This window comes from Stegodyphus dumicola, chromosome 2 (genome assembly GCF_044657685.1).
Source record: "Stegodyphus dumicola isolate Sdum_Otavi_A_Nest chromosome 2, ASM4465768v1".
Taxonomy (NCBI): Eukaryota; Metazoa; Arthropoda; class Arachnida; order Araneae; family Eresidae; genus Stegodyphus; species Stegodyphus dumicola.
The window spans coordinates 54,731,226-54,758,734 of record NC_140769.1 but is presented as its reverse complement, the minus strand read 5'-3'; the positions used below and the strand labels follow the sequence as shown (position 1 = coordinate 54,758,734).

Below are 27,509 nucleotides of genomic sequence, written 5' to 3'. Positions count from 1 at the left end.
CTTGAAATGAAACAAATCTGACCTTTGGAGGGTTCGGGAAGAAGAACTGTAATATCTTCCATTGTATAAGAATTATCAAGAAAACAAAGAATGAATCTCTTTGAGGCTTGAATACAATAAACTTGAAATACACAAATTTCTGACCTGAAAGTGTTGCAGGAACATAATCAAGAGACTTTAAGGAACTTTTTATTGTTCCTGATATAATATCTCTTGGTAAGTCCATGGGTTTAGAAGTCATCCAAGAGGATGTCAGTGAGTTAGCGTACAGTTACAGAACTGAGCTGAAAATGCTCCTTCAGCATTTCAACCAACTGTAGCAGGGAGTAGTCACAAATGAAATTTTTTCAGAAGAGAAAGATGATGGAACTGTCTCCTCAACTGAAATGAAGAATCTTCTTAGCATACGATCAAAAACCAAGGCAGGCTTAAGAACTATTACACTAAAAAGCCTTTACTAACACCTTTTCTAATTTGTTCAATGATGTTAACTTGGACATCAAGTTGTTAACTTGTTCATCAAGCATTTAGGAAAAGTTTAAAAAAGTTTGATAACATTAGATCACTTTGGATCAATTGCTCTAAAAAAACTCCATGATCATCAATCCTACACTAAGCCTTATAAAAATTTCTTCCTCTTTTTATCAATGAGTATGATTTCGCACATTCAAGCAAATTCTGCACTTATTCAATTCATTGTCTATACTGCGGAGATAATCATCATATCTCGCAATGTCAAGCTCCAGCTCCAACCTGCATTAACTGTCAAGTTAATAACTTATATTTTAACACCAATTTTCATATCTATCATGCTGCAAATGACGTTCACTGCCCTGCTTATCAATTAGAAGTCTCAAAAATGAAATCAAGAACATACTACTAATGGATTCTCATAAACAAATAAGAATACTACAAATAAATTTACAAAGAGCTCGTGCCACTTTATTGAATGCTCTACAGTTTGCAAAAGAAGAAAATATCAATATCATCTTTGCACAAGAACCATATATTCCCTCAACAAGGAAATTGGAAATTCCATCGGGGCTATTTTATCATCTTTCGCATTCTCATAAATTTGCTATAATCTACATTGGGCCTCTAACTCCAATAATAGTTCAAACTACTCTACATACAATAACTATCAAATTAGAATTTCTTATTCATCCTTTATTTTGTACCTCCATTTATGCTCCTCCATCAATAGACTTGCAAGAGATACTTATAGAACTGGACTCAATTCAACTGCCTCCAAACTCAAATCACATCATTGAAGGAGACTTCAACGCACATAGCCGTGTATGGGGAGCGCCGGTTGAAAATAATAGAGGTAGACTGCTTTTAGAATTTATTCAAGAAAAATGACTTACAATTTTAAATAACGCTAATAGTCCACCTACATTCCTGACATTAAGAGCACAAGGTTGAATTGACTTAACTCTCGCAACGCCTAAAATAGCATCCTTAATCTCAAATTGGAAAGTTTCTGAAATAGAATCTTTTAGTGATCACCGATTCATCACCTTTGAAATACAATCTGATGTTACTTTTAATAAAAAACGTCGCTTCAAAACTCATTATGGCGGACACAATAAATTTATAGCTAATCTACAAAATTACTCTGCCAGTATTCTTCATTCCTTAAAAACAGCCTCTTCAAAAGCGGAAGTAAATACCTCTGTTTCATACCTCATAAATAGTATAACAGAGATTTGCAATGCCTCATATAAACAATGCTCAGGTACCAAAAAATTAAGTATTCCATGGTGTAACCAAAATCTTGCAATAGAAAGAAAAAAAGTAAGAGCTCTCAGAAGAAGATACAAAGCCTGTATAGAAGATATAGAAAGAACTCACTATAAAATAGCATTCCAAAAAGCAAGAGCGCATTATAAAAGAAATATCAGAATATCAAAAATTAATAGTTGGAAAACATTTTGCACTTCTACCTCCAAAATTTATGGCTCTGCCTTCAAAACAGCGCACAATAAAATTTTCACTCCTCCTTCATTATCAATGTACAGCTTCTCTGAATCAATTTCCTCTTCCCAGGCTGCATTAGAAATTTTATCAAAACTATTCCCACAAGATGAATATAGATCGAATCATAAATCATACCACAGATACAGAAGCAGCTAACAGTTCTTCTACATGTCATCCTAATCCACCAACAGTTATCATCCCTCCAAACATCGATGAATTGAAACATATCATCAAAAGACTAAATAACAGGAAAGCACCAGGTCCTGATGGAATCGACAACATTGTCTTAAAACTTATTTTTTATAATAATCAACAAATTATTATATCATTCATTAACGCCTGCTGGTATAACTTAACTTTTCCTAATATATTAAAAAATGCAGAAGTTATTTTGCTCCTCAAGAAAAATAAACCAGCCACAAACCCTCTATCTTATAGACCAATATGCCTTCTTCCCACGTTGGGCAAACTCCTTGAAAAACTAATCCTGTCAAGACTTTTATATCATCTAAATAAAAATAAAATAATGCATGAAAATCAGTATGGATTCACACCAAATAAATCAATAGATCATGCTTTTCAAAAAATGCAAGAAGTCTTAAAGATGAATGAATCAAAGAATCTTCATTCAATAATAATGTCGACAGATATTCAAGCAGCCTTCGATTCTGTTGGCTGGAAAGACATCATAACAATTCTAGAAATAATATCATGCCCTCAGGATATCCTTCATATTATCAAAGACTACTTATGCAATAGAACTCTACAATATTCTTCAGATTCCGGTGTAATAAATTATAAATTAACAAAAGGTTGTCCTCAAGGATCTTACTTAAGCCCTACGTTTTGGAATATTATAGCAAGCAAAACTATATGACAATATTAATCATACCCATATCCAAGCATATGCAGATGATTTTCTTCTCATTGTGAACGCAAGTAGCCGGAAATTAATAGAAATTAACTCCAGTTTTTCTTTAAATATCTTCCGCAACTGGACAGATAACTTTCATCTTAAAATTTCTACTACAAAATGTAAAGCACTATATATTCCAAAAAGAGGTACTTCCATAAAAAACCTAAGAAAGCCAATAATCAAAATTTCTCAAGAAAAAATCAAAATTGACCAGAGCATCACATATCTGGGAATAATATTAGATACTCAGCAATACTGGCATTTCCATATTCAATATCTCAAAAACAAAACTTTAACCCTTCACAATTCTCTTCGATCTGTAACAGATTGTAACACTTGGGGTATATCCTCAAAATTAGAAAAAATTTGGTACATAACAGTTATTGAAAAAATACTACTATATGGAGCTTCCATCTGGGGTTTAACCTTGAATTCAAAGGCTCAAAAACATTTACTTTCAATCCAAAGACCTTTCCTCCTCTCACTAGCAAAAGTATATAGAACTACTCCAACTAGTGCGCTACAAATAATAACTGGCATCCCTCCAATAACTTTATCTCTAATAAAAGAAGCAAATAAAGTAAGAATATCAAAACTAAGAATTCAAAGCATAATGAATAATAATGTATTTCAACCCACAGATTTTGAATATCTTAAACACAACTTAGAGCTACATCCTACATATTTTTACACAAAATCCCTATTGGGAACCTTTGAACTCAATAAATATGAACTCACCATATATACTGATGGTTCGAAATCTGAAGCAGGCGTTGGTAGTGCATATTGCGCATTCCGAAAAAATTCAAATATTAAAACCTGGAATATTTGTTTAAACAATAACAACTCAGTTTTTCAAGTAGAACTTTTTGCAATCAAAGAAGCCATATGCTTCGCAAAAGAACTTTCTTTACCATCCTTAATTCTCTCTGATAGTGCATCTGGTATTCAAGCTATAATTGGACACAGTCGATCGCCTATTGTACAAGAAATCCATTTTCTACTTTCTTAATTTCAAAACAATAATAGACCACATTTCAAATGGATTAAAGCACACATCGGTAATAGTGGTAACGAGCTCGCAGATGAACTAGCAAAAGAGGCTGCAAACAATTCTTCCCTTCCAAATTACTCAATTTCATATCCAATATCATTACTAAAAACAAAATTAGAAACAGAATTAATGCACTTATGGAAGCAAACCTGGACTGAAGCAACTACCGGCAGAAGAACTTTTACTTTCATATCAAAACCTTCCAGATCATTAATATCTACCAACCGTTCAGTTACATTTTTCCTAACAGCTCATGGTCCATTTCCAGAATACCTTCATAGATTCGGACTTCATCATACAAATCTCTGTACCTGTGGGAATGAAGGCACAATAGATCATTATCTCTTTCACTGCAACCTTACTAAAGGTTATCACCTTAAAGCATACAATTTAACTTCTGCTCAGTTATGGTTTCAACAGTTATTAAAAAGTAATATTCTAAGAAATCATCTTCATAATATAATAAATTATATCTCTGCAAACATCGATAATCTTAAAGGAACTTGAAATCATTATTCTTTGTTCATTTACCTTACTTGATACGCCATTCTTTCTACTACCTCATTTTAATGCTTTCACTCAAGACTATCTTTATTTTAGTACACCTTCAAGATCTCTCAAGCTCAATCAAGAATTTAAGGATATTTTCTAACTCCACCTCCTTAATATATTAATAAAGTCTCAACTCAAGATTTTTAGTCAAGTCTTTTACTCAAGAATGACTCTCTATCAAGAATTTCCATGAACTTTTCATTCAGCTCATCCTAATTCATTCAAATACTATTTCTCATCAACTTTTATTCAATTACTGCTCTTCATTCTCCATGATGAAATACTTTACTCTTTACATATCTTACATTCTCAGCCTCTACTATTCTCATACATTATGTTGTTCATTTTCAAAATTTGTAATGATCTTCTTAGGTATTTACTTATGTATTTATGTTTCATTTACTTTCATATTTATTTAGGTATTATGTTTTTATATATTTAATTTCTTCAATTTTTATTATATAATTCTCAAAATTCTGATACTTTATTTGACTTCATATATAACAACATTGTATTTATCTTATTCTAAATTTTTAACTTTTATTTATTGTATTATTTATATATTTATTTCTTGATATTTAATTTTTATTATGTAATTATCAAAATTCTAAAATTTTATTGTATTTTACATAACAACACAGTTGGTAGATGATTCCATCAGTTGAGCGTAAAAGCTGAATGTCTTAAAGGCGGTGCAGCTGCTCATCTGATGGTAAATAAATAAATAAATAAATAATGAGGTTATACAGGACTTTTCAGTTCCTTTTTACTGAAGAATATGTAACACAAAAATAATAACAGCAAGATACACACAAAAATAACACATTGGTTTGAATCAGGGAACATAAGAAGCACTCATTAAAGGTTTCAAAACTGACAAATAGCATCTTCACTCAAGAAAAATAGGTATTAGGGCTTTTAAATCATTATTTCATAAATGACATATATAATAAAAATATTATTTTATTATTTTTTAGAACTAGAAAAAAGAAATTACTGAATTAATAAGAAGACTTTAAGCCATTAACAAATTTAAAGCTATATACAGCCAAGGCATAAAGTCTAGTACTTTCATAAAACTACAATCCACACAGAATTGCTCTTTGTTGACATGGTGGTAGGGAAGCCAGCTGCCATACATAGCCTTGGGACTGGTTTCAAATTCTAGAGAAAGCATAGGCATTTATAAGTTTGCAGTGTCTTGGTAGCATGGGGACACTTAAAATATTATTGAGGCAAAGAGGTTGGTGATGGGGGGATAGATACATCTCTTATGGTTTTCTTTACCAATACTGGGACACAGCTTTCTTTATCAAAATTAGGACACAGATCTACAGCCAACATGCTAAAATAACAGTTGACCATCTGCTCCATCATTGGTGAAAACACCATCTTAGATTTTGGTCAAAGGATTCTAATTCCTTCATAGAATAATCAACCAAAGCTAAAGTCTAATAAATTACCGTGTTCTCTCGTGTATATGCCACACTGTTTTTTCTCACAAAAAAAGTAGATGGAAATCATGAATGCAGCTATGTATTCAAATGATTAGAAATAGATACATACAAACATATGACACCTTAGCACATATTTAATGATTGAGTATAAAATCCATCAATGTAAGATGAATGTTGCATAGAATTGTATAAGTTTTGTGGTCACAGGTCAGTTGAAGAATGTTTGGAAAACACTTCAGCTACAATGCCTATTTTTAACTGCAAATTATGCAGTTCTCTGAGGAAAATGGGAACCAAGCTGCAGTGTGTCATTTTGATTTTGATGAATCCAATGCTCAATGGTAGAAAAAGCAGAGGAATGAACTTCAAGGAAGAAGTGGCAAGAAGAAAATGTTTTGTGGAAAAGCAGCAGCTAAGTATCTTCAGTTAGAAGATAATGTTTTATTGTATGTGAAGCTGCTTTTGTACCTCCTAAAAAAAAAAAAAAGTTTAAGATGGTAGAAAGGTTATTTGCAGCTTATTCTCAAGAAGATTTTTTTTAATTAGAGGTAAATATTAAGAATTTGGCTTATAAACATGAGAATACTGTATATATTTCAAGCATGGCCAGTTTATATGGATGAATCTAGAAGTGACTATTCACATTCCGAAATGACTAGTCACTTGTTATCAAGCTTGAATCACAACTTATACAAACAGTTAACACCATTGCAATAATGTATAAATGGAAAACAGAGGGTTTTGATTTCTTGACACACTGAGTTTTATTTATTAATACAAAGACTTTTTAAATAATATATATTTATGTATAAAATATAAAGAAAAGTATTCAAAAAATTTATATATATATTTTTTTTTACCTGTAACTGAGTAGACTGATAGTTTAAATGGATGAAGAACTACTAATTGAAGCATTTCAGATGCTCTAAAAGAAAAAGGACAGTAAAAAATAAATAAATAAGTACCTGATAGCAATATAGTTTTGTGAATATGTTTTAAGCATCAGAAAGGATAGCTAAGAAAACATCTATTTAAGAACAACTGTGATGTAATATAAATATTTTATTCCTCTTCTGAAAACAATGAGAATTTCTTTTTAAACTCGGATCATTAAACATACATAGAATTTATGAGTCCATTTTGTAACACATTATGCTTTCATCCTTTACAGGCATGCAATTTAAGTTTATACCTGGAATACTTAGATAAATATATTTAGTAAAAAAATTCCAGCTTTGAAAAGTTTTCTTTTCTTTTTTTTTTTTTTTTTAAATTTGTATCATTAAAACTGTAAAGTTAGCTACTTTTATATTTTTTTTATTTTTCAGAGCTACTTTTTTTATAGCATCAGTTCAACTCTTTTACCTCAGAAATTTACTTCATTTTCAGTGCAATATTAATTTACAATATTAAATATTATATGATGAGAGATTCAGAAAACCATATCTTAAATTACTGCTGACTTTTATTTATCTCAGAATGATATTTATTTAGTGAAACAATATCAACTTTACATAGTTTAATGCTTTTTTAGCTTTTATGTTGATATTATCTATGAAACAAAAGTTTAATGCACTGCTACATTTTTGTGGCAAAAATTTAACCTTTTCACCTTATAAATTTATCTAATGTCCAAAAAATAAATTTCAACATCTTTCATTGTCTGGGGACTTTGCAGTGAAAGAAGTAAATAAATCAGCATGTTTCTGAACCAATAAAGATACAAATTAAAGTTTGAAACTTAAAATAATCTCAAAAAAGTGATCGAAGTAATTTGTGTCTTTATGAGTCAGTGTGCTTCTGAGATTATTTTAAGTTTTAAAATTTAATTTTTTTACTATTTTGTTTTTTATGGTTCACAGACAGACTGATTTATTTATATCTTTTGTTGCTCTAACCCCCTGATGGCAGTGTAGCAAAAGATGTAAATTTCTTATTTCACTTTTGGTTTTGGCATGTTTTACCCCATTTCTTTTCAGTTTGCCACAATACATCTAGTATATTTGGGTTTTTGCATATATTTATTCTGAAATGAATATGGGATAAAATTTAAATGTATTATGTTTTAATTTATTTAAAATTATTACCACCACTTCTTGCTGCTTTCACCATGAAATTGGATTAGGTTTTGAACTACTTTTTACTTTGTATTTATCTCTCTCTCTCTATATATATATATGCGTGTGTATGTAACATTCTAGATTTCAAGAGAAACTTACATGAAATATTAAACCGAATTGGGATTAAAATGTATAAATAAGTGTTATTAATTCAGTATATAATAATACACAATGTTTTTATTTGATATAAATTCATTTTCATGCACAAATTGAGTGTATTGCATCATAAGGACATTAATCATAAAGGTATACTGAAAATGTATTGTATTTCAACTTATATTGTTGTAAGGTTAAGAATATTAGTCTTTATCATAAATAACTGACTTTAAGAAACTATAACAAAATGCTACTGTTTATTATCATTTTTAAACCAAACATTCAATCATGAAATTTTGAACAAAATTGCTTGGTACAAAATTGAACAAAATTGCAACAGTGTTATAGGTAATGAAGTTCCTCTCAAGATATCCAAGGAATCAAATTTTGAATCATTTATGGATGTCTGTGAAAGTAGTCTTTGTGGAGAGAGGATACTAAAAATTTGTCCAAATCATTTTTGACAGGACTGTGGCAAGAGAAGAGGCACACAACATCCTTGGATTATATGTCTGGGATGTTCTTCATGAAAACTAGGATACTGGACACATTTGCCACAATTATATACATATACAATTGTGAATGATGTCTAAAACAAACAAATGCATCAACCCAATGCATGAGGCCCATTTATGCAGTTAATGCCAGAATATTCCCCTTCATTTATTTAACCAACAGTCAAATACAAATACATATGATTGTTGTACTCTAGCATGTAACCTTATCAGATATAGATTATTAGGATTGAGATTATTTGTAATATCAGAAATCACAACAGTATGCCTTATGGAACAGATGCTCAGGAAGATGCCATTTTAAGGGAAACTGGCTCATATTTACGTTGCACATGAATTAAAAACCACAAAAACTTCGATGCAACCAGCCCACTCACCAAAGTTTGAATCTGGATCTAACTACCAGTGTTCAACTATTTTGCTCCTTGGTTGTTGGTAATTTTTTCCCCTCAGCTTATCTGCTAAATTTGTTTTCAAATAACTTTAAGTACTAAAAATTCTCCAATAAATTTACTCAAAACTATTTTCGTATTAGGACAGCAGCTCTATTCAAACTCATATATTGAAAGAGGCAAGCCTGGCCATATGTTAAAGATGATAATAGAAATATCAAATATAAAAATGAATGGATTAGAGTTAGTTTTAAAAACATATTGTATGTGAAAAATACATTAAAATAAACAAAATTATATATATATGAAACAATGTTTGACATTTTAAGACATAATATAGTTCAAGGTAAATAATTAAGGAATAAAAACAATATTTTTCCTTACGATGCTAAAATGCCAATTCCTAGATAAATTATTGGGGATGAAAGTTGAGCTTCTAAAAGCAAATCATCTGGACGGAATGATGAATAAGTTCCATCTTCTTGTTTTACAGGTTGTGGTTTAAAAATTCGTAAAACACCACTGTAACTTCCTGTGATGAGTTTGTCTAAAAATGTAACATACAGCAATTAAAAATTACTTATTATTTTTTAATTTAATGCTAAAAATCCATAGCAAGTGATTAATAACATCTACAGAAAAATAATTTTTCAGATGAACTGCCTATAAGAGCAGAGAGAAGTAATTTTAAGTTGGTGATAGGTTTGGAGTGAAATTTTCAAGGTGAATTTCCTTAGCCCTTTGTTTTGTTTGTTGAATTTCCTTAGCCTCTTATTCATAGCCAGCATCTCAGTATGATATTACACATCAATTTCGAAGCCTTTTTCTTACTTTAACAGACACAAGGTCTGTTATTTGTATGAAGGCTCCAGAGACAAACGTCATATTTTACCTTGTATTATTGGGTCATTCTATAAATAATGCAATTTCTTTATGCTTTTGTTTTCAAGATTAAAATAAAAAAATTATTTTTTAATTTAAAATACATGCTCCCTTATCCTCACTGAGTTCCTTCAGTTATGAAGGGGATTTTGTTGTACAGTGGGAAGGGTTTGCAGGATGTCTTCATCAAGCTCTACAGATCATCCAGGTACAGACTCAGCTTTTAGACTATAGCTTCTGGCTTGATTTCTGAAACTACCATTAACATTGGCTTATGTTTATTGTCTAGGCCCATATATTGCAATAATATTTCATTTTATAAATACTTAACTCAACTTATGAAGTAAATTATATGGAATAGGCTCCTTTGTCACTTCCATTTAGTTTTGAAAAAATTTGTTTGTTTGAAAAATACTCATCCATAATTTGATACTTTTTCTTTTCGCCATGTTGGTGATAAAGTCCCCAGAAGTGATACTACCAAAGCCATGCTGAATATCCTTTATTCCTGGTAACCTTTTACCACCTCATTTTCAAATATAAGAATATTAACATTGAACTGAATCTGTCTTCATTTCATAGGTTTATAATTCTAAAAATTTGCAGATTTTTAATTAACATTACACGAAGTTATTCCTGTCTACAGAATAATTAAAACAACAACTATGTTTAATTTAGACTATTCGTTACTAAAGAAGGTTTGTTCTTTTTTTTTTTTTTAGCATCCTACAAAAAGAAATGATTAGGGCACAATATCATATTAGTAATCAAGAGACAAATGCAAAATATTTTAAAATTAACACAAAATAAAAACTTTAAAATATGTTAACATATATCTTAATATTTCAATATAAATATAATTCAGTTGGTAACTGACCAGATTTTTCTACGCTGTTGTCAATATTGCCCACAACAAGACATCCTTTGTCAAACACTTCATCAGATCCACATGTTGTACTCCACCAGTCACAAGCTTTAAATAACGACATTCTCAAAACGACTAATCATATGCCTTAAACATAAAAAGAAAAAAAGAAAAATTAAAGAATAAATATCAAGTTACTATGAAAAGCATTCAATGAACATTTCATCAATTTCTAAAATCTGAATAAATCATTATAACATTTCTTCAAATTTTGACACGTACGAATTTCTTTTACCACATAACCGGAATTATTCTGCAGGTTTACTCTATAACACTTTACTTACAGCATAATAACATTTTCTATTATTTTAGTTTCCTAGACTATTTAAAAAAAAAAAAAAAAACGTGTTATAATTACTTAAAATACGCATAACAGAAAATTCTCACACCATCAAGCTCACATTACTAAACAAACATTGATACTATGGTTGCCATAGCAACAGAAAGCCTTCCTCAAATCATGAAGTGAATTAACGGAGCATACGAACTGATCATAACGCTTCTTAATCAATGCATTAAAATTAATTCTTAAATATATTAAAATCCGTCTGAAAAATTAAAGAAAAATTTAGGGTCAAAGTAACATTTAATATTTGCAACTCAAAGGAAAATTGAAAATATTGGCAGGAAAATCATGAGAAAGAGGAATGATTTTTGCATTTCTCGTAAGTTAGTAAATTCGTATGATTTGAAAAAATAAGAGGGCAGTATTTCCATTCCATTATTTAAAGTTACATTTTTGCGTTTATGATTTCATCATTCCAAATACCTTTACTCTAACCCGGCATTAGTGCTAAAATAAAAACCGTAAAAGTGTAATCGTTGAGCAACTTTTTGGCCTTTGTTATATTTACAATATTGTGAAAAGTTTGTCGGGAACAAACTGATAAGCTAGAACTGATAAGCTAGAAACAGACTGGTAACCTCTGACACGTTCATTTTCGCTTTTGCCGTGCAAAGACACGTGAAATAACCTCTGGACAAGCGAACGCATTTGCAATTTTACCCATTTTACTAAACTTTATTATTTAATAATAATGAACAGTACATCAAATTTTAGGGTTTTATCAGTTCAAAGCCATGTAGTTTCAGGATATGTGGGGAACAAAAGTGCCTGCTTTCCATTGCAAGTTCGTTTATTATCTTATTTTGTATATGTGTATATTTTCTGTAATACAAAAATGTACAGAAAATTTTTTTTATTTTCAGTTATTAGGATTTGAAGTGGATAACATAAATTCTGTTCAGCTATCCAATCACACAGGTAAACTTTTAAACGGAATGTTTTGTGCAGTGAAATGTTTAAACAAATTCTGATGGATCGATTTTAATGTTTTCGTATTGCTTACAAAAAATAAAAAGTAGTGTTTTTCTTTTAATTTAGATTTAATTAATTACTAATTTACATTGCACTGTTTTACTAACACAAAATGTATTTCTTTTTATAAAAGTTAAATATAAAATTAGAATTTAAAGGTTTAATCCTAGTATCCGGTGCACACGGGATTTGGCTACTTTTGGCGACTTTATGATGAGCAGTAAAAACGGGACATATACGATGAGTAGTTAACGGGTCATTCAAAGAAAATATCTAGTTAAACTTAGTATATACTATGTATATAGTATATATACTATGTGTGTATATACATATACTGTGTGTGTATAGTATATATATAGACGTTCTTTGGATCATTTTTGGTTTTTGGCGATAATTTTCAAAGTCGCGCCAAGGCTGCACCGTATACTAGGATTTTAACAATTTAAATAACAGATGTTAAATTGTCTATGTAACTTGCAGTGCTAAAGGTACACAGAAAATTTATCAGACTGCTGTTGGCTTCAGTGTTAGTTGAAAGCCTAAAAAAACAAAATGCTGTAAAGTTTACGTCTCTTTTTTATGAATAGGTTGGTTGCATAAACGTTTTATAGTTTATATTATGTCTAGTGCCAATAGAAGTCTCTCTTCCTCAGTATGTTTTGTATGAGAGCATCTCAGTTCTTAATATATTGATTACATCTTGAAATAAATGTAGTCATTAAATTGCAGTGTTCTTACAAACCTGCAGACTTATTTTCAGTTGCTTTGTTATAAACATGACTGCAACTACTGTTTCACAACATAGCCTCAGGATCACTTTTTACAGTGTTATTTTACTGTATTTTCTTTTGATAAATGTCTGGGTATGTTGTCATATATGAAGAATGCTCTACATTTAGTATTGGAGTATGAGATATAACTAGATGTTATGATAAATCCCTTTTGATAAAATTGTATACAATATATTTCTAAAATTTGATGTAATAAATGCAATCAGTATGTGTAAATATGGTTGGAAATTCTTTAAAGGCAATCGAATTTCATTTATAATAGTTTTGTGGTTTATTTATTATTCATCTAAGAAATTAATGTGAATTATATAAAGAACTTAAATATGACCTAGTAAAACAATTATAAGCTGCGAGCCAGAACCACTGCTGAGAGATGTGCATAAGAAAGTAGATGGTTTAGAATAGTTTGTTGAAGAAAACATATTTATGAAGAGGAAAAATAATGTGGGATACGTATTTCCGCAGCAATCGAATTTTTGACAGTTTTTATTAATAGGTGAAGGCAAGTTTCCTCACTGTTATTCCTGATAGAAGTTTTATTTTAATGTAGAAAATCTAGAAGAATGTTAAGGAGAATGATGCAGTTTTTTAGATCATTTGACAGTTTACAAAATTAAACTAGAAGAAGCTGGTTTTATCCATGAAAAGTCAACATGAAGAAAATCTTCACAAACTGTAAAGAATGTATATTGAATCAACATGTGGAACATGTTTGGTACTCAACAAATTGAAAATAGAAGACAAAAAGATACTTTGTAAGCAGGGTAAAAGTATAGTTTAGGGTACCCCTTGGCAATTTTTGGCGATACACGGATACCGATTTTGTGCAATTCTTTGACTCATTATTTTGGCTTGCGAAAATGCAATTTTTGCGCCCACCGCTATACAAAAACAAAATAACAAGACAAACAATTGCACAAACTCGGTATCCATGTACACATTGACTTATTTTCACTTTAAAAAAAAAATCCAAGAATAACAAGAACTGCACAAACCCGGTATCCATGTGCACATTTACCTATTATCACTTAAAAAAAAAAATTCTTGAATTGTACAAAAATGGCATTGCGCAATCCCTTGACTTTATCCATGTACACGTCAACCTATTTTCACTTAAAAAAAAAAAAAAAAAAAATCCACGAATTGCACAAACTTCCATTGCGCTCTCCCTTCACTTTGCCTATGTGCACATAGATATATTTTCACTTAAAAAGTCAAAGGAGCACCCAATTCTACAATAAAGGCAAACAAAAAATACATAATCTCGATAAAATACATTTTAAACCAAACAATCAAATAACATAAAAAAGGAAAAATATGTTATACATTTAAGCACTACCAAAAGCAAATATTCACTTACCATGATTTTCGAGTTCGTTTCGTAAATCCAGAGCCACGTAAAAATCAAAATATCAATCATACTCAAATGACCTTTTTCAAACCAGGTACTCTTTCTGATCGAACGCTTCACATAGTGACCATCTGAACCTTTATTCCTACAAACCCATTCAAATCCATCTAAACGGTTTTACGTTCGACTAGACGCATATCCTTCCTACATACAGGACACTTATAATGGCTACTAAGTAAACCTTCATTTAGACACCAGTCAATTAAAGCTCTTTTTCCCTTTCGCTTCAAATCGTACAGAAACTTCAAATTAATCTTACTACATTCGGCCATTCTACCGTCTAAAGAATCAAACCAACACACACCACAAAAATACTTACAAAACATCCCATGATTCAAAATTTCCCAGAATCATGCACCCGATTATATCACAATAGGGTTTCCATAACATTCAACTTCTCAGGCTACCATAAATGAAACAACAACTTGGCGATAAATCAAACAACAACTTCGCCATAATACAAGGGGTACCTTAAAGTCTACTCTACCCGTAAGCAGTAATTAGAATTTTACCTAGCAGAATTAATTTAGTTTAAAGTTACAAAGAAAAAATGTACTTTCTTATTATTGTAGCTTTGTTAAGAAACAAGTTGTTGATCTGCACATGTGCACCATTGGGCACTGTGAAATGGTAATAACAAAACAACTTTAGGTATGGTTTACAATCACCTGGTTTTCCACCTATGGTTCATATTCAGGTATCATGACAGCCATGGTAATATATCTAATGCCTTATTAGCAGCAGTTGTTGAGTTGCAGGCATTAGAATGTATGGCACAAAGTCCGAGATCCGGACTCGTTTGGACTTCGGTGATTCTGGACTTAAGATTTTTCTGGATATTAGATCATCAGTTTAAAACTTGTAAGATGGCATGTAGAAATTATAAAATTAGAAATATGTCTGATTTATTCCATCATCACTTCGTCATCTTTTAGCATAACGATTAATTTTTCTGTTATTCATTGGTATTAAGGTGTCAGAATCCACAAAAAATTCAAAAAGTTCCTTTTTCTGTTTCCTTATGTCATATACAATTGACTTACTCCTCGCATAATTTTTTACCTTTATGCATTTTTTGCAGCAATTCCACTTTTTGTTTAATTGGGCATCGAAATATGCTTATCTACATTAATTCCAAGTTAAATCTTAATTTGGAATACAAGTTTAAATTCAAGAGTTATTTCAATTCGTACGAAAAGCTTACTCAAAAATTATGAAAAACCGCAGTGCTTTACTTCGAGAGTGTATTCTGATTAGAATTGAGGAATTTAACCCTTGATTTTGCCTTTTCTATATTTTCGGGTGAGCAGTGCGATGATTGCATTCTAATTGACTTAATTACCGCGAATGGCGTTGGAGCATAAAATTGGGTTGATCTTTGGATTATGGTAACTTGGCGAAAATTTGGCGACCAACTCTGCTACAGCAACCCTCTATTTTTTTTTCACCGCCATTTTGTCTTCACAAAGTAAAGACATGTTTCTTTTTATTTATTCAACACTTTTTCCAACAATCTACTAGCCAAATTACACTGGTGCTAGAAATTTTATGGGTTGATCTTTACATTATGGTAACTTGGCGATTTTTTGGCGAAAATTTGGCAACCAACTCTTTTACAGCAACCCTCTATTTTTTTTCCCCGCCGCCATTTTGTCTTCACAAAGTAAAGACATGTTTCTTTTCTTTTTATCTACTGAACACTTCTTCCAACAATCTAGTAGCCGAATTACACTTATGCTAGAAATTTTATCAAACAAAACTGCTTAATCATGACAAATATTCACTGCAAAATTGGGAAAAAGTGCACAATACCATACTCCTTACGCGTTTTTCAAAATAACACATAACATAAACCATGTACACGGCGACTTATTTTTACTTAAAAAAACATCCCAGAATTGCACAAAAATGGCATTGCGCACACTCTTCACTATATCCATGTACACTGCTTTTTTCTCATAAATTAGAAAAATTTCACGAAAATACATGACAATTTTCTCAATCTTTAAACCCGGTAAAAAGAACATATATGAAATTACCTGATCGTGAAAAAGTATTTACCCTTTACAAATATGAACATTTCCACATATAAAATAAATAAAATATCCAAAAACTTTTACCTCTAAATCATCTATTACATTATACACATCACCAACGAATTCATACTGCAAGCATTACAAATACTTAGTATCAAATATTTAAATTATTTCCATGCACGTTTATTTCAACTTAAACGTATACCAAATTCCTACAAACATAAAATTCACAAAATAACTATCATTTAATTAAAATATAATTAAATTCAAAAACACTACTTAAAATATAAATGAGCACATACATTAAATTAATAAAAATTACCTTACAATCCTAATTACTTTAAACTAAGTCATTGCTAATAACAATTTTCCCAATAATACCAAATTCCTTTCCACCTTACATTTAGAACAATGCATAAAAATAATATCCTCAAATAATTAAAAATACTAACTTACCTAATCTTCTTCAGAATCTTGATTACGTGGCGGATACACTTTTCTAAATCATTCAATAAAATTATTGAAAGATTTTTTCTGCGAATTTTTCCTCCATACTTCCTCCGCTAAATAAAAAGCAAACTTCTCTTTATCACAATGCCTAAATACCCATTTCGAATTCACTTTAGTTAGGCCAAAAATTAAACAACACTGTTTCACACAACACAGAATAAAGCCAAATACAAAATTTCCACATTTTTTCCCGATTTCCCCCCCTTTTCCGATTAAAGAACCGTAATTCGTCCATTAATATCACATGACATATCCCATGATCTCTCATTTCCCTCACACAAAATAATGCGTAATCGAAACTGAGTACTGCCCACATTATTACCAAAGTCCCAGGTAGTAACCTTTATCGCCTCCAAAATGTCGCCAAACTACCAGTTACCATATTGTAAAGATCAACCATTTTATGTAACAAAACTGCTTAATCATGACAAATATTAACTGCAAAATTGGGAAAAAGTGCAGAATCGGAAACTCCTTACGCGTTTTTCAGAATAGCACATACACATAAACCATTTACACGTCGACTTATTTTTACTTAAAAAAAATCCCAGAATTGCACAAAAATGGCATTGCACACACTCTTAACTTTATCCATCTACACTGCTATTTTCTCATAAATTACAAAAATTTGCACGAAAATGCAGGAAAATTTTCTTAATCTTTAAACTCGATAAAAAGCACATATATGAAATTACCTCATCGCAAAAAAGTACATACCCTTTCCAAGGATGAACATTTCCACGTATAAAATAAATAAAATATCCAAAAACTTTTACCTCTAAATTATCTATTATATTATAAACGTCAGCAACGAATTTATACGCAAACATTAAAAATAGTTACAAATACTTAGTGTCAAATATTTAAATTATTTCCATACATGTTTACTTCAACTGAAACATATACCAAATTCCTACTAACATAAAATTAACAAAATAACTATCATTTAATTAAAATATCACTAAACCATGTACACGTCGACTTATTTTTACTTAAAAAAACATTCCAGAATTGCACAAAAATGGCATTGTGCACACTCTTCACTATATCCATGTACACTGCTTTTTTCTCATAAATTAGAAAAATTTCACGAAAATGCATGAAAATACTCAATGTATACTACTCAAACGTATTCCAAAATACTACAAATATATAACTCACAAAATCACGATCATTAAATTAAAATATAATTAAATTAAAAAACACTACTTAAAATATAAATAAGCACATACATTAAATTAATAAAAATTAGATTACAATCCTAATTACTTTAAACTAAATCATTGCTAATAACAATTTTCCAATAATACCACATTAATTTATTTACTCCTTACATTTAGAACAAAGCATAAAAATAATATCCTCAAATGATTAAAAATACTAACTTACCTAATCTTCTTCAGAATCTTCATTACGTGGCTGCAGTACTACTGCTAATTTCTAAATCCTAAATCCAGTAGTCAACTGGAAGTCTTCACCAAGTAATAAGAAATTAATAAAATTTCACCTATACTCAAACTACTTTCAGCAAACCACGTACCCTTCCTTACACTCCTTTTCACAAAATGTCCATTTTCACCATATTTCTTGCACTGCCATTTAAACTTAACTGTAACATCCTTCCTTTCACACAATCTCAACTTATTATTATTATCAGATAAACGCATTAAAAATTTAGAATTCACTTTACATAGCGCCATGCAATCTGAAAATTAATCAACACTATTTCACACAACGCACAATGAAGCTTTTCCAAATTAACCCCCTTTTTCGATTAAAGAACTGTAATTCGTCCATTAATGTCACGTTTCACACAACACGGAATATAGCTAAATTTACAGATTTTCCCCCTTTTCCGATTAAACAACTGTAATTCGTCCATTAATGTCACATGACATATCTCATGATCTCTCATTTCCCTCACACAAAATAATGCGTAATCGGAACTGAGTGCTTCTCACATTATTACCAAAGTCCTAGGTAGTAGTAACCTTTATCGCCTCCAAAATGTCGCCAAACTACCAGTTACCATATTCCAAAGATCAGCCTAAAATTGTACTATTTGGTAAAAATTCTATGTAATTGTATGCCAGTAGTGAAAGAACCAATCAATCTGATAAGAAATGGCTGGGACTTGTTTTGAAAATGAGGCATAAAAGGTTACCGGTAAATATATTCCTTTTAGCATCAGTTGCACCATTATTGGTGGCTTTATTGCCTGCGCCGGCAAAACAGAAAAGTACCAGAAACTCTTTTTGACATAACCGAAAGTTTAAACTTTAATTTTCATAAAATTGCTGTAGTAAAAACAACCTGCAAAAAATAATTAAGCTGGATCAAATCAGAACGTTGCGGAATAGCGCAAATCAGTAAAAGTATATTTTAGGGTACACCTTGGTGATTTACGGTGGTACATGGATAACGAGTTTGTGAAATTCTTTGATTCATTATTTTGGCTTGCGTAGTGGCGATTTTTGCCGGAAAAATCGGTGCTACACAAAGCCAAAATAACAAGACAAAGAATTGCAACAGCTAGGCTAAATCGCCGCTACACAAAGACAAAATAACAAGACAAAGGATTGCACAAACCACGCTCTTGCGTTTGTCCATCTACACATCGATATATTTTCACTTAAAAAGTCAAAGGAGTGCCCAATTCTACAGTAGAAGCAAACAAAAAATACATAATCTCAATAAACTACATTTTAAACCAAACAATAAAATAACATAAAAAAAAGGAAAAACCTTTTATGCATTTAAGAACTACACAAAGCAAATATCCACCTACCTTATTTAGAAATTTGTTCCTCTTCAGTCTGTGGCACACAGAATTCCTTAACAGCATCTGAAAACTTTCTAAAATTATCTGAACTAGAATCCATGGTTAGAGTAGACTTTAAGGTGTACCTTGTATTATGGCGAAGTTGTTTCATTTATCGCCAAGTTGTTGTTTCATTTCTGGTAGCTTGAGTAGTTTAATGTTATGGAAACCCTACTGTTAACCGGGTACACGATTCTGGGAAATTTTGAATCTTGGGATGTTTTGTAAGCACTTTTGTGGTGTGTCTTGGTTTTATTGTTTAGACAGTAGAATGGTTGAATGTAGTAAGATTAATTTGAAGTTTCTGTATGATTTGGAATGAAAGGGGAAAAAAGCATTAATTTACTGATGTGTAAATGAAGGTTTACTCAGTAGCCATTGTAAGTGTCCTTTATGTAGGAAGGATATGCATCTAGTCAAACATAAAAATCATTTAAATGGATTTGAATGCATTTGTAGGAAGAAAGGTTCAGATATGGCGATGCTGATATACGGATTCGAGTTCAGATAATTTTAGGAAGTTTTTGGATGCTGTTAAGGAATTTTGTGTGCCACAGACTAAAGACGAAGGGATTTCTAAATAGGGTAAATGAATATTTGTTTTTTGTAGTGCTTAAATGTATAAAATGTTTTTCCTTTTTTATATTATTTTATTGTTTAGTGTAAAATGTAGTTTATTGAGATTATGTATTTTTTGTTTGCCTGTATTGTAGAATTGGGTGCTCCTTTAAAATATATCGATGTGTACATAGACAAAGTGAAGGGAGAGCGCAATGGAAGTTTGTGAAATTCGTGGATTTTTTTAAAAGTGAAAATAGGTCGACGTGTACATGGATAAAGTCAAGGGAGTGTGCGATTCGGGGATTTTTTTAAAAGTGATAATAGGTAAATGTGTACATGGATACCGGGTTTGTGCAATTCTTGTTATTTTGGCTTTATGTAGCAGTTATTTTTGGCGCAAAAATCACTGTTATGCAAACCAAAATAATAAGTCAAAGAATTGCATAAACTCGGTATCCATGTACTGCCAAGTTTCGCCAAGGAGCATCCTAAAATATACTTTTACCAAATCCGTATATCAGCGTCACCACATAAATTCACAAAAATAAGAGTAAAAAATATACTAAGTAGTTTTGGACTATGCAGCTAATGGCCCCTGAGTAAACCTCCATTTACACACCAGTCAATTAATGCACTTTTCCCTTTTTGTTTCAAATCGTACAGAAACTTCAAATTAATCTTACTACATTCAGCCATTGTACTGTCTAAACAATGAAACAAGCAATGTATGTCCTAAGCAACACACATCACTAAAGCCGTTGCAAAACATTCCACGATTCAAAATTTCCCGGAATAATGCAAATGATTATGTCATAATAGAGTTTCCATAACATTCAACTACTCTTACCATAAATGATACAACTTAAAGATAACAAAACAACAACTTGGTGATAAATGAAACAACATCGCAATAATACAAGGGGTACCCTAAAGTCAACTGCACAATCTATCCTTGGAATCAGTAAAGTATAATTTTACCCTGGCTTAATATTGGTTGCTATACATTATTGGCTATGATTGGCGATGAAAGACAAGTTGTTCGACTAAATTTTGTCATAGTTATTTATTACATCTATTTCATGCATATGCTTAAGGCTTTTTCCCACATATACTTAAGGCTTATCGAGGACCTTCGCTAGATATCTGCTGATGCATGTCCTAAATTCTACCAAGCACCTCACTAAGTTCTAAATTTTAGCAATCCCTAAATTTTGGATCCCAGTGCTACCTAAATTCCAGAAATATCTTCTTCCCTTAATTTTATTGCTTGATGCTCCTGTAAATTCCAAAAATCTTGTCTTTCCTAAATTTTGCTGCCCAGTGCAGCCTTACGAGCCCTGGCGCCGGTTTTGGGTTTGCGAAAAACAAATCAGTTATTCGTAATTCAAATAGCATTTGGTCTCTGAGTATCATTAACAAATCTATTTTTAGCATTTGGAAAGAACTTTCTGTTAAATTTTCCTTAAAATTTTCTTGGGGCATTTAACTTAAATCTGTAATCATTGCCAAGCATAATGTCAACATAAAAGGTTACCATACACTTTGTTTATGAAATTATATATAGATTATTATAATATAGAAAATTATTAAATTATATATAGATTATTATGATATAGAAAAATTGTTTGGGCATTGCTGTATGAGTTATTACTCAAATTGTCATACGCTGATAAACATGTGTTGATGAAAGCAGAATATAATAAATAATGATTCACCAGGTTGGCGTCAGGTGTATAAATTATTAGTAGGTGTAAAATCAATGATGTTTCTGTCTGGAATGTTTCAGTTTGAGATGTATGCTAAACAAATATGTAGCTACAGAGCCAAATTATTGATCACACAAATGTATGCTAAATTACTGTTTATTCAATAATGAGGTATTTATTTAGTGCCGAAGGGAAATTAAGAATCGGGACTCTCCACATTTATAGGGGAAAAATCAAAAGCGCATGCGTAAAGCATTAAAATTAAAGCATTGGCGGTTTTGAGGTCCGAACTTTAGATCATTCCAGATATTGGACATACGGATCTCGGACTTTGTACTGTATCTGCTTAAAAATAAAATTTGGGTCCATTTCTATTATCACTGTTACAGAAAAATTCTATAGAAAAATCATTTACATTGTAGTTTATCTGATTTTATTTTTTAAGCTATGAAAAATTGATAATTTTAATTTACTTTGGTAAAAAACCGAACGTCAGATACCCTTTATTTTTTGGCAAATTTTTTCAAACTTATTTTTTAACTTTATATTTTAATGCCTTCTTATATCACACCCCACCATCCCTTTTTATATAAGTGATTCCTAGGAAACAATCCTCGAATTTGCCTTTTGCCTCCCCCCTCTTGATGCACAAGTAAATGGATAAAAAGTATCAAAATGGCATATAGGTAAATAAATTAAAACTATGTATTTTGAAGTAAAATTTTAATTTCAGCATTTTGAAATTTTATTATTAGTATTACTTCTTTTCGTAAAACCATTGATGACATTGTAGAGGTATATTTTATTGCTTCAGTATCTGAAAAAAATTTTAGGTACTTTTCCGTTTCGCCGGCGCAAATCTCGCCAAGCAGACTTTATTGGCGACAACATACAGTATACACATAAAAAATATTAAAAAAATGTTAGTTCTAAGAATTCTTTTTAAAAAGAAGGCATAAACATTTTAATATCGCTTAAAATTTTATAAAAAGCCAATAAATAAAGACAACAAATTTGTAAAAAGACATTAAGAATTTACTATGCTTTCATTGTTCAACATCCTGATTCGCCGGTTCATATCACGTGACCCCATGCGATCTCATCTCACGTAAACTACTCTACAAAAATCTAATGCTCTTAGTAACTATCCACATTAATTTCAAGTTAAATCTTAATTTGGAACACAAGTTTAAATGCAAGAAATATTTCAATTCGTACGAATAGCTTACTCAGAAATTATGTAAAACTCCAGTGCTTTACTTCGCTAATGCATTCTCATTAGAAGTGATGAATTTAACCCTTGACTTTACCTTTTCTATATTTTTCGGCTTCGGGTAAGTGCTGTGATTGCATCCTAATTAACTTAATTACCGAAAATTGCCTTAAACATAAAACTGAACTATCTGATAAAAATTCTATGTAATGATATGCCAGTATTGAAAGAAACAATCAATCTGATAAGAAAAAGCTGCGACTTGTTTTGAAAATGAGGCGTAAAAGGTTACCAGCGAGAATATTTCGTTTGGCATGGGTTGTACCATTATTGGCGACTTTATCGCTTGCGCCGGCAAAACGGAAAAGTACCAAATTTTAAATGCAAAATATTCATATACAGTCAAAAGTCTTTAATCCGGACTCGTCGGGACTTCGGCGATTCCGGATTATCGATTTTTCCGGATTATAGATCATCAGTTTAAATCTGGTAAGATGGCATGCAGAAATTATAAAATTAAAAATATGAAACTGTAATTTATAAAATAATGAGCAATTATGATCTAAAGGGTATCAAAATTTACCAAAAAAGAAGCCTAATATTTATTTGTTTACTTTATTAAACATTTCTTTTAACGCGCGGATGCGTAAAGCATACCTTATGCATAGCCGAAATTAGAAAATTGCAACCAGAAAACTATTTGATTTGTATTCGTGATATTTATAATGACGAGGAATTTGATTTAAATCATATCAAAGACGGAGTACATCGAAATTAAATACTACATTTAGTAAGGAATTATAAGCCGAATAAAATAAAAACATCTGCCCTGAAGATAACGATAGTGTTGACAAATCAACTTCCAGTTCATTGCGCGCCGCGACGTCCCCCCCCCTAGATAAACAAAGAATATGCCTTTATCCATGTTTTGTAGCAATTCGTTTTTTGTTTGATGGACATCGAAACATACTTTCGTTTTCTAGATCCTTTGGGAGCTCCAGCATCAGAAATTCTATTTGACATAATCGAAAGTTCAAGCTTACTTTAGAAAATTGCTCTTACAGTCTGCAAAAAATAATAAGCCGGATCCAATTCGAAGATTAAGGAACAACGCAATCATCAACATTAACTGAAATAGATAATTAGATAATTTTAGCTTATACCGTCCGTTATACATTAAACGCGCACGCGAAAACGTATTCTGCACTTGCGCAGACGCATATGCGCAGTCGTAAATGTCTTGGGCACACGAGTAAAACGTGTCCGAATTAACGACTTTTGACTGTATAGGCTTTAAATGTTTCTTAAATAACATTTTTCTTTAGAAAACCTTTCTCAGAACTAGAAACCATATAGCAGTTGTGAGAAAAGTTCATAGTAGTGTTATTACAGTACTTAGAACTTTGTTCTGGAGATTGTGTTTTAGAATAAGCTGCAAAAGCTCAGAAGGACAACTCTTCCATGTCCCTGTTTCATTTTTCCTATTGATAATGGAAATAAAATTCTGAAATATTTCCCTCTTAATAAGAAATTTTTTCATATTATCATTATGATCATAATATAGTTGATATTCATATTTTTCATTCATATGAAATAAAAAGGTGTAGCAAAAGTATATTAAATTTCTTTAAATATTTTATTTAATGTAAAAGCCATTTTTCTTCTCAGTGAAATCATATGGCAATTCAGAATCATATTTTTCTTCACCTATCATAATGATCCACATGACTAATACTTATAAAGTAACGTTTCATGCGAAAAATACCATTCCCGAAGACGTGTCCCTCGTGTGGCATACATGCAGTCCACTGAAATTTTAATAGGTGGGATTATAATCTGAAACCATACTGGTAAAAATATCTGGATTATACCTAGGTTGCCACATAAATATGCTTTGATGACATGGTCATTGTGATAACTTAGAGCATTTTTGCAGATTTTTAGTGTGGGTAGTAAAGATATTCATAAAATATATAAATGAATAATTTGTATCTGAAACCTTTTCTTAAAAGTTTAAAACTTAAGTTTTCAATTTTGCAAATTTTTAATTCACCCTTTTAAAAAACGTTTTATACAGGCAGTTTTTAAAAGCAAACAAATTTCAGTTTTTATGTATTAATTGGTTATATATGAGAGCATTTGTTTGTATTATGAGTTTTTTCATATTTATGTAAAATACATGTGATTTTTTATTCCTTCAATTATTTTTAGGATATAAACATATAAAAGGGCAACTTCTAAATGCAGATGAGCTTCAAGAGCTGTATGATGGTTTAAAGCTTAATGATATTCATCATTATACACATATTTTGACAGGTAATCGTAAATTTTTCTATTGATATTTTCATATTTCTTTCTGAGCTGAAATGGTTATTTTGAGTTATTGCATACTGAGCAAATATAAAAGCTGATGAATTCTTAAGTAATTAAATCCTGTAAAGAATATTATATTCTGATGCTAATCCATCACATATGGATACCATAATTGATCTGATTTATTATGTTCTATCTGTTCAACAGTATATACTGAAATCATATACTGTGTGTTATATATTAATTTAAAAAAATTATCTGAACTAAAGTCCTAGGGCTTTTGCATGAAAAATAGTAGTTTAACTTGCCAAACATAACTGATGTGAAAGTTAATGCTTGGTGATTATGGGTAAAACCACTTAATCCATATATTAGTTATAAATTGGATCATCAAATACATTTTACTTTTCCACTGGTAATTTCATGCATACAAACTTGCAATGCCATTCCCTAAAATTCAACATATACTGTCCGACCACATATTCCAGATTTATGTAAACATCCGGTATGGGGCAGAAAAGGGCATATCTATCAGTGATGTAGGGGTGAGTGCAGTAGCCTGGTTAGATTTAAATGGTTCTTCTATTTCACGCTCTATCTTTCGAGTGCTGCGCAACAGAAAATTTTTTTCTGTGCTTTATACATTTTAAGTTGATGTACTGTGAAATTTTAAAATTATAGAATTAAATTAAAATGCATAGAAATATCACATTTCAAAGAAAAACCATTAAAAGAACTATTTGTCTTAATACAATTCATCATCAATTTTTGAAAATTTTAATGGCTAATATTAATTTAATAATAATTTAATAGATAATTAAATTAATAATAATTTAGATAATGCATTTTAGTTAATTTTTAATATTTTCAAACATTGAACGAAAAACTTTTATCTGTTAAATATTCTTTAATAAATTACATTTATTAATATAATCAAATGATCTATAAATACTAAAATAAAGCAATTTAATGAGAAGAGGTTGCATACAAATTATTTTAGTTTTAAAATTAGACATGCCATACCTTCCCCCCCCTTTATATATATATATTTTTTTTTGGTGACACAGCATTAAGGGTCCTCGGAACTCGTAGAGAATTCAGAATCTGAATTGTCGCTGACAGTAAAATTCAATGGTTCACACAATTCCTCTATAATACCATCTTTTCTCCAATATTCAGTTTCTAAACTCTTTATATGATCACAGTACTTCTTTCAATTGTTCACTGAAACACCCTCAATAGTCTTGTTTGTAAAATGTAATAAATTCGTCATGCTTATATCTGCAGCCGTGTTTTGACTTTGAACATAATTTTTTTTACTTCAGCTGTACATATTCTATGGTGTTTATATCACAGTGATATGGTGGGAGTCACAAAACTGGATGGCCTTGTTCTTCCATTACACAATCAAGTTTGAAAGTTTTGACTTTGGGAGCATTTTGTTTCACTATATCCAGCAGCTCCTCTTTTCGCAAATTCGTACAAAAAGAAATGTTGTTTTTTGTCAGCCACTGCATTATATCTTCTTTTGGGGGGGCCATTGGGGGTTTTATTTAGCTGCACCAAATGATAAGGCGCATTATCAATAATTATAACGGAATTTGGCGGTAGGTTTGAAATTAACTTCTAGTTTTTCAAATATTGAAGAATCCATTTGTCTGCGATAATCGCCAGTTGTAGAGTTCACTTTATAAATTAAACTAGTATTGGGAATGAAACCCATCTCACCACCAGTGCATGAAATAATTATGCGTCAATAGGCATTCCCTGTTTCTAAAAGCCCACTGACTCCATTTGATTGCCAGCATTTTCCAAACGTTAAATTGCTGTCCACCCATATTTCATCTATGTAAATTAGGGGACGGTATTCTTCTCTGTACCTTTTAATATTTCTCAAATACATTGTTTTTGACAAAACAATGTCAGGTCTTTCTAGTTAA

At 30.8% G+C, this 27,509-nt stretch overlaps 2 protein-coding genes across 6 annotated transcripts in view; one reads left to right on the top strand and one right to left on the bottom strand.

The window, feature by feature from the left end:
* Positions 1-11,302, bottom strand: part of BBS9 (Bardet-Biedl syndrome 9) — a 103,531-nt gene extending 92,229 nt beyond the window's left edge. For 2 of the 4 annotated variants that reach the window (XM_085810664.1, XM_085810666.1), the window contains exons 1-4: positions 11,112-11,302; positions 10,842-10,976; positions 9,467-9,629; positions 6,820-6,884 (exon numbers count right to left, since the gene is read on the bottom strand). In XM_085810664.1, the coding sequence (XP_085666790.1) occupies positions 6,820-6,884; positions 9,467-9,629; positions 10,842-10,953 (340 nt within the window). In that variant the 5' untranslated portion in view covers positions 10,954-10,976; positions 11,112-11,302. Of the gene's footprint in view, positions 1-6,819; positions 6,885-9,466; positions 9,630-10,841; positions 10,977-11,111 lie in introns of those variants that run through there. The other 2 variants (XM_085810665.1, XM_085810667.1) reach the window with 2 other exon arrangements.
* A 154-nt stretch (positions 11,303-11,456) lies between these two features.
* The window catches only part of Pdxk (pyridoxal kinase), a 58,227-nt gene continuing 42,174 nt past the window's right edge, over positions 11,457-27,509 (top strand). For both annotated transcript variants that reach the window (XR_015039427.1, XM_085810668.1), the window contains exons 1-3: positions 11,457-12,019; positions 12,099-12,153; positions 25,468-25,572. Coding sequence is in view for 1 of the 2 variants with exons in the window: in XM_085810668.1 (XP_085666794.1) it covers positions 11,927-12,019; positions 12,099-12,153; positions 25,468-25,572 (253 nt within the window). In the remaining variant the exon portion in view is untranslated. The remainder of the gene's footprint in view (positions 12,020-12,098; positions 12,154-25,467; positions 25,573-27,509) is intronic.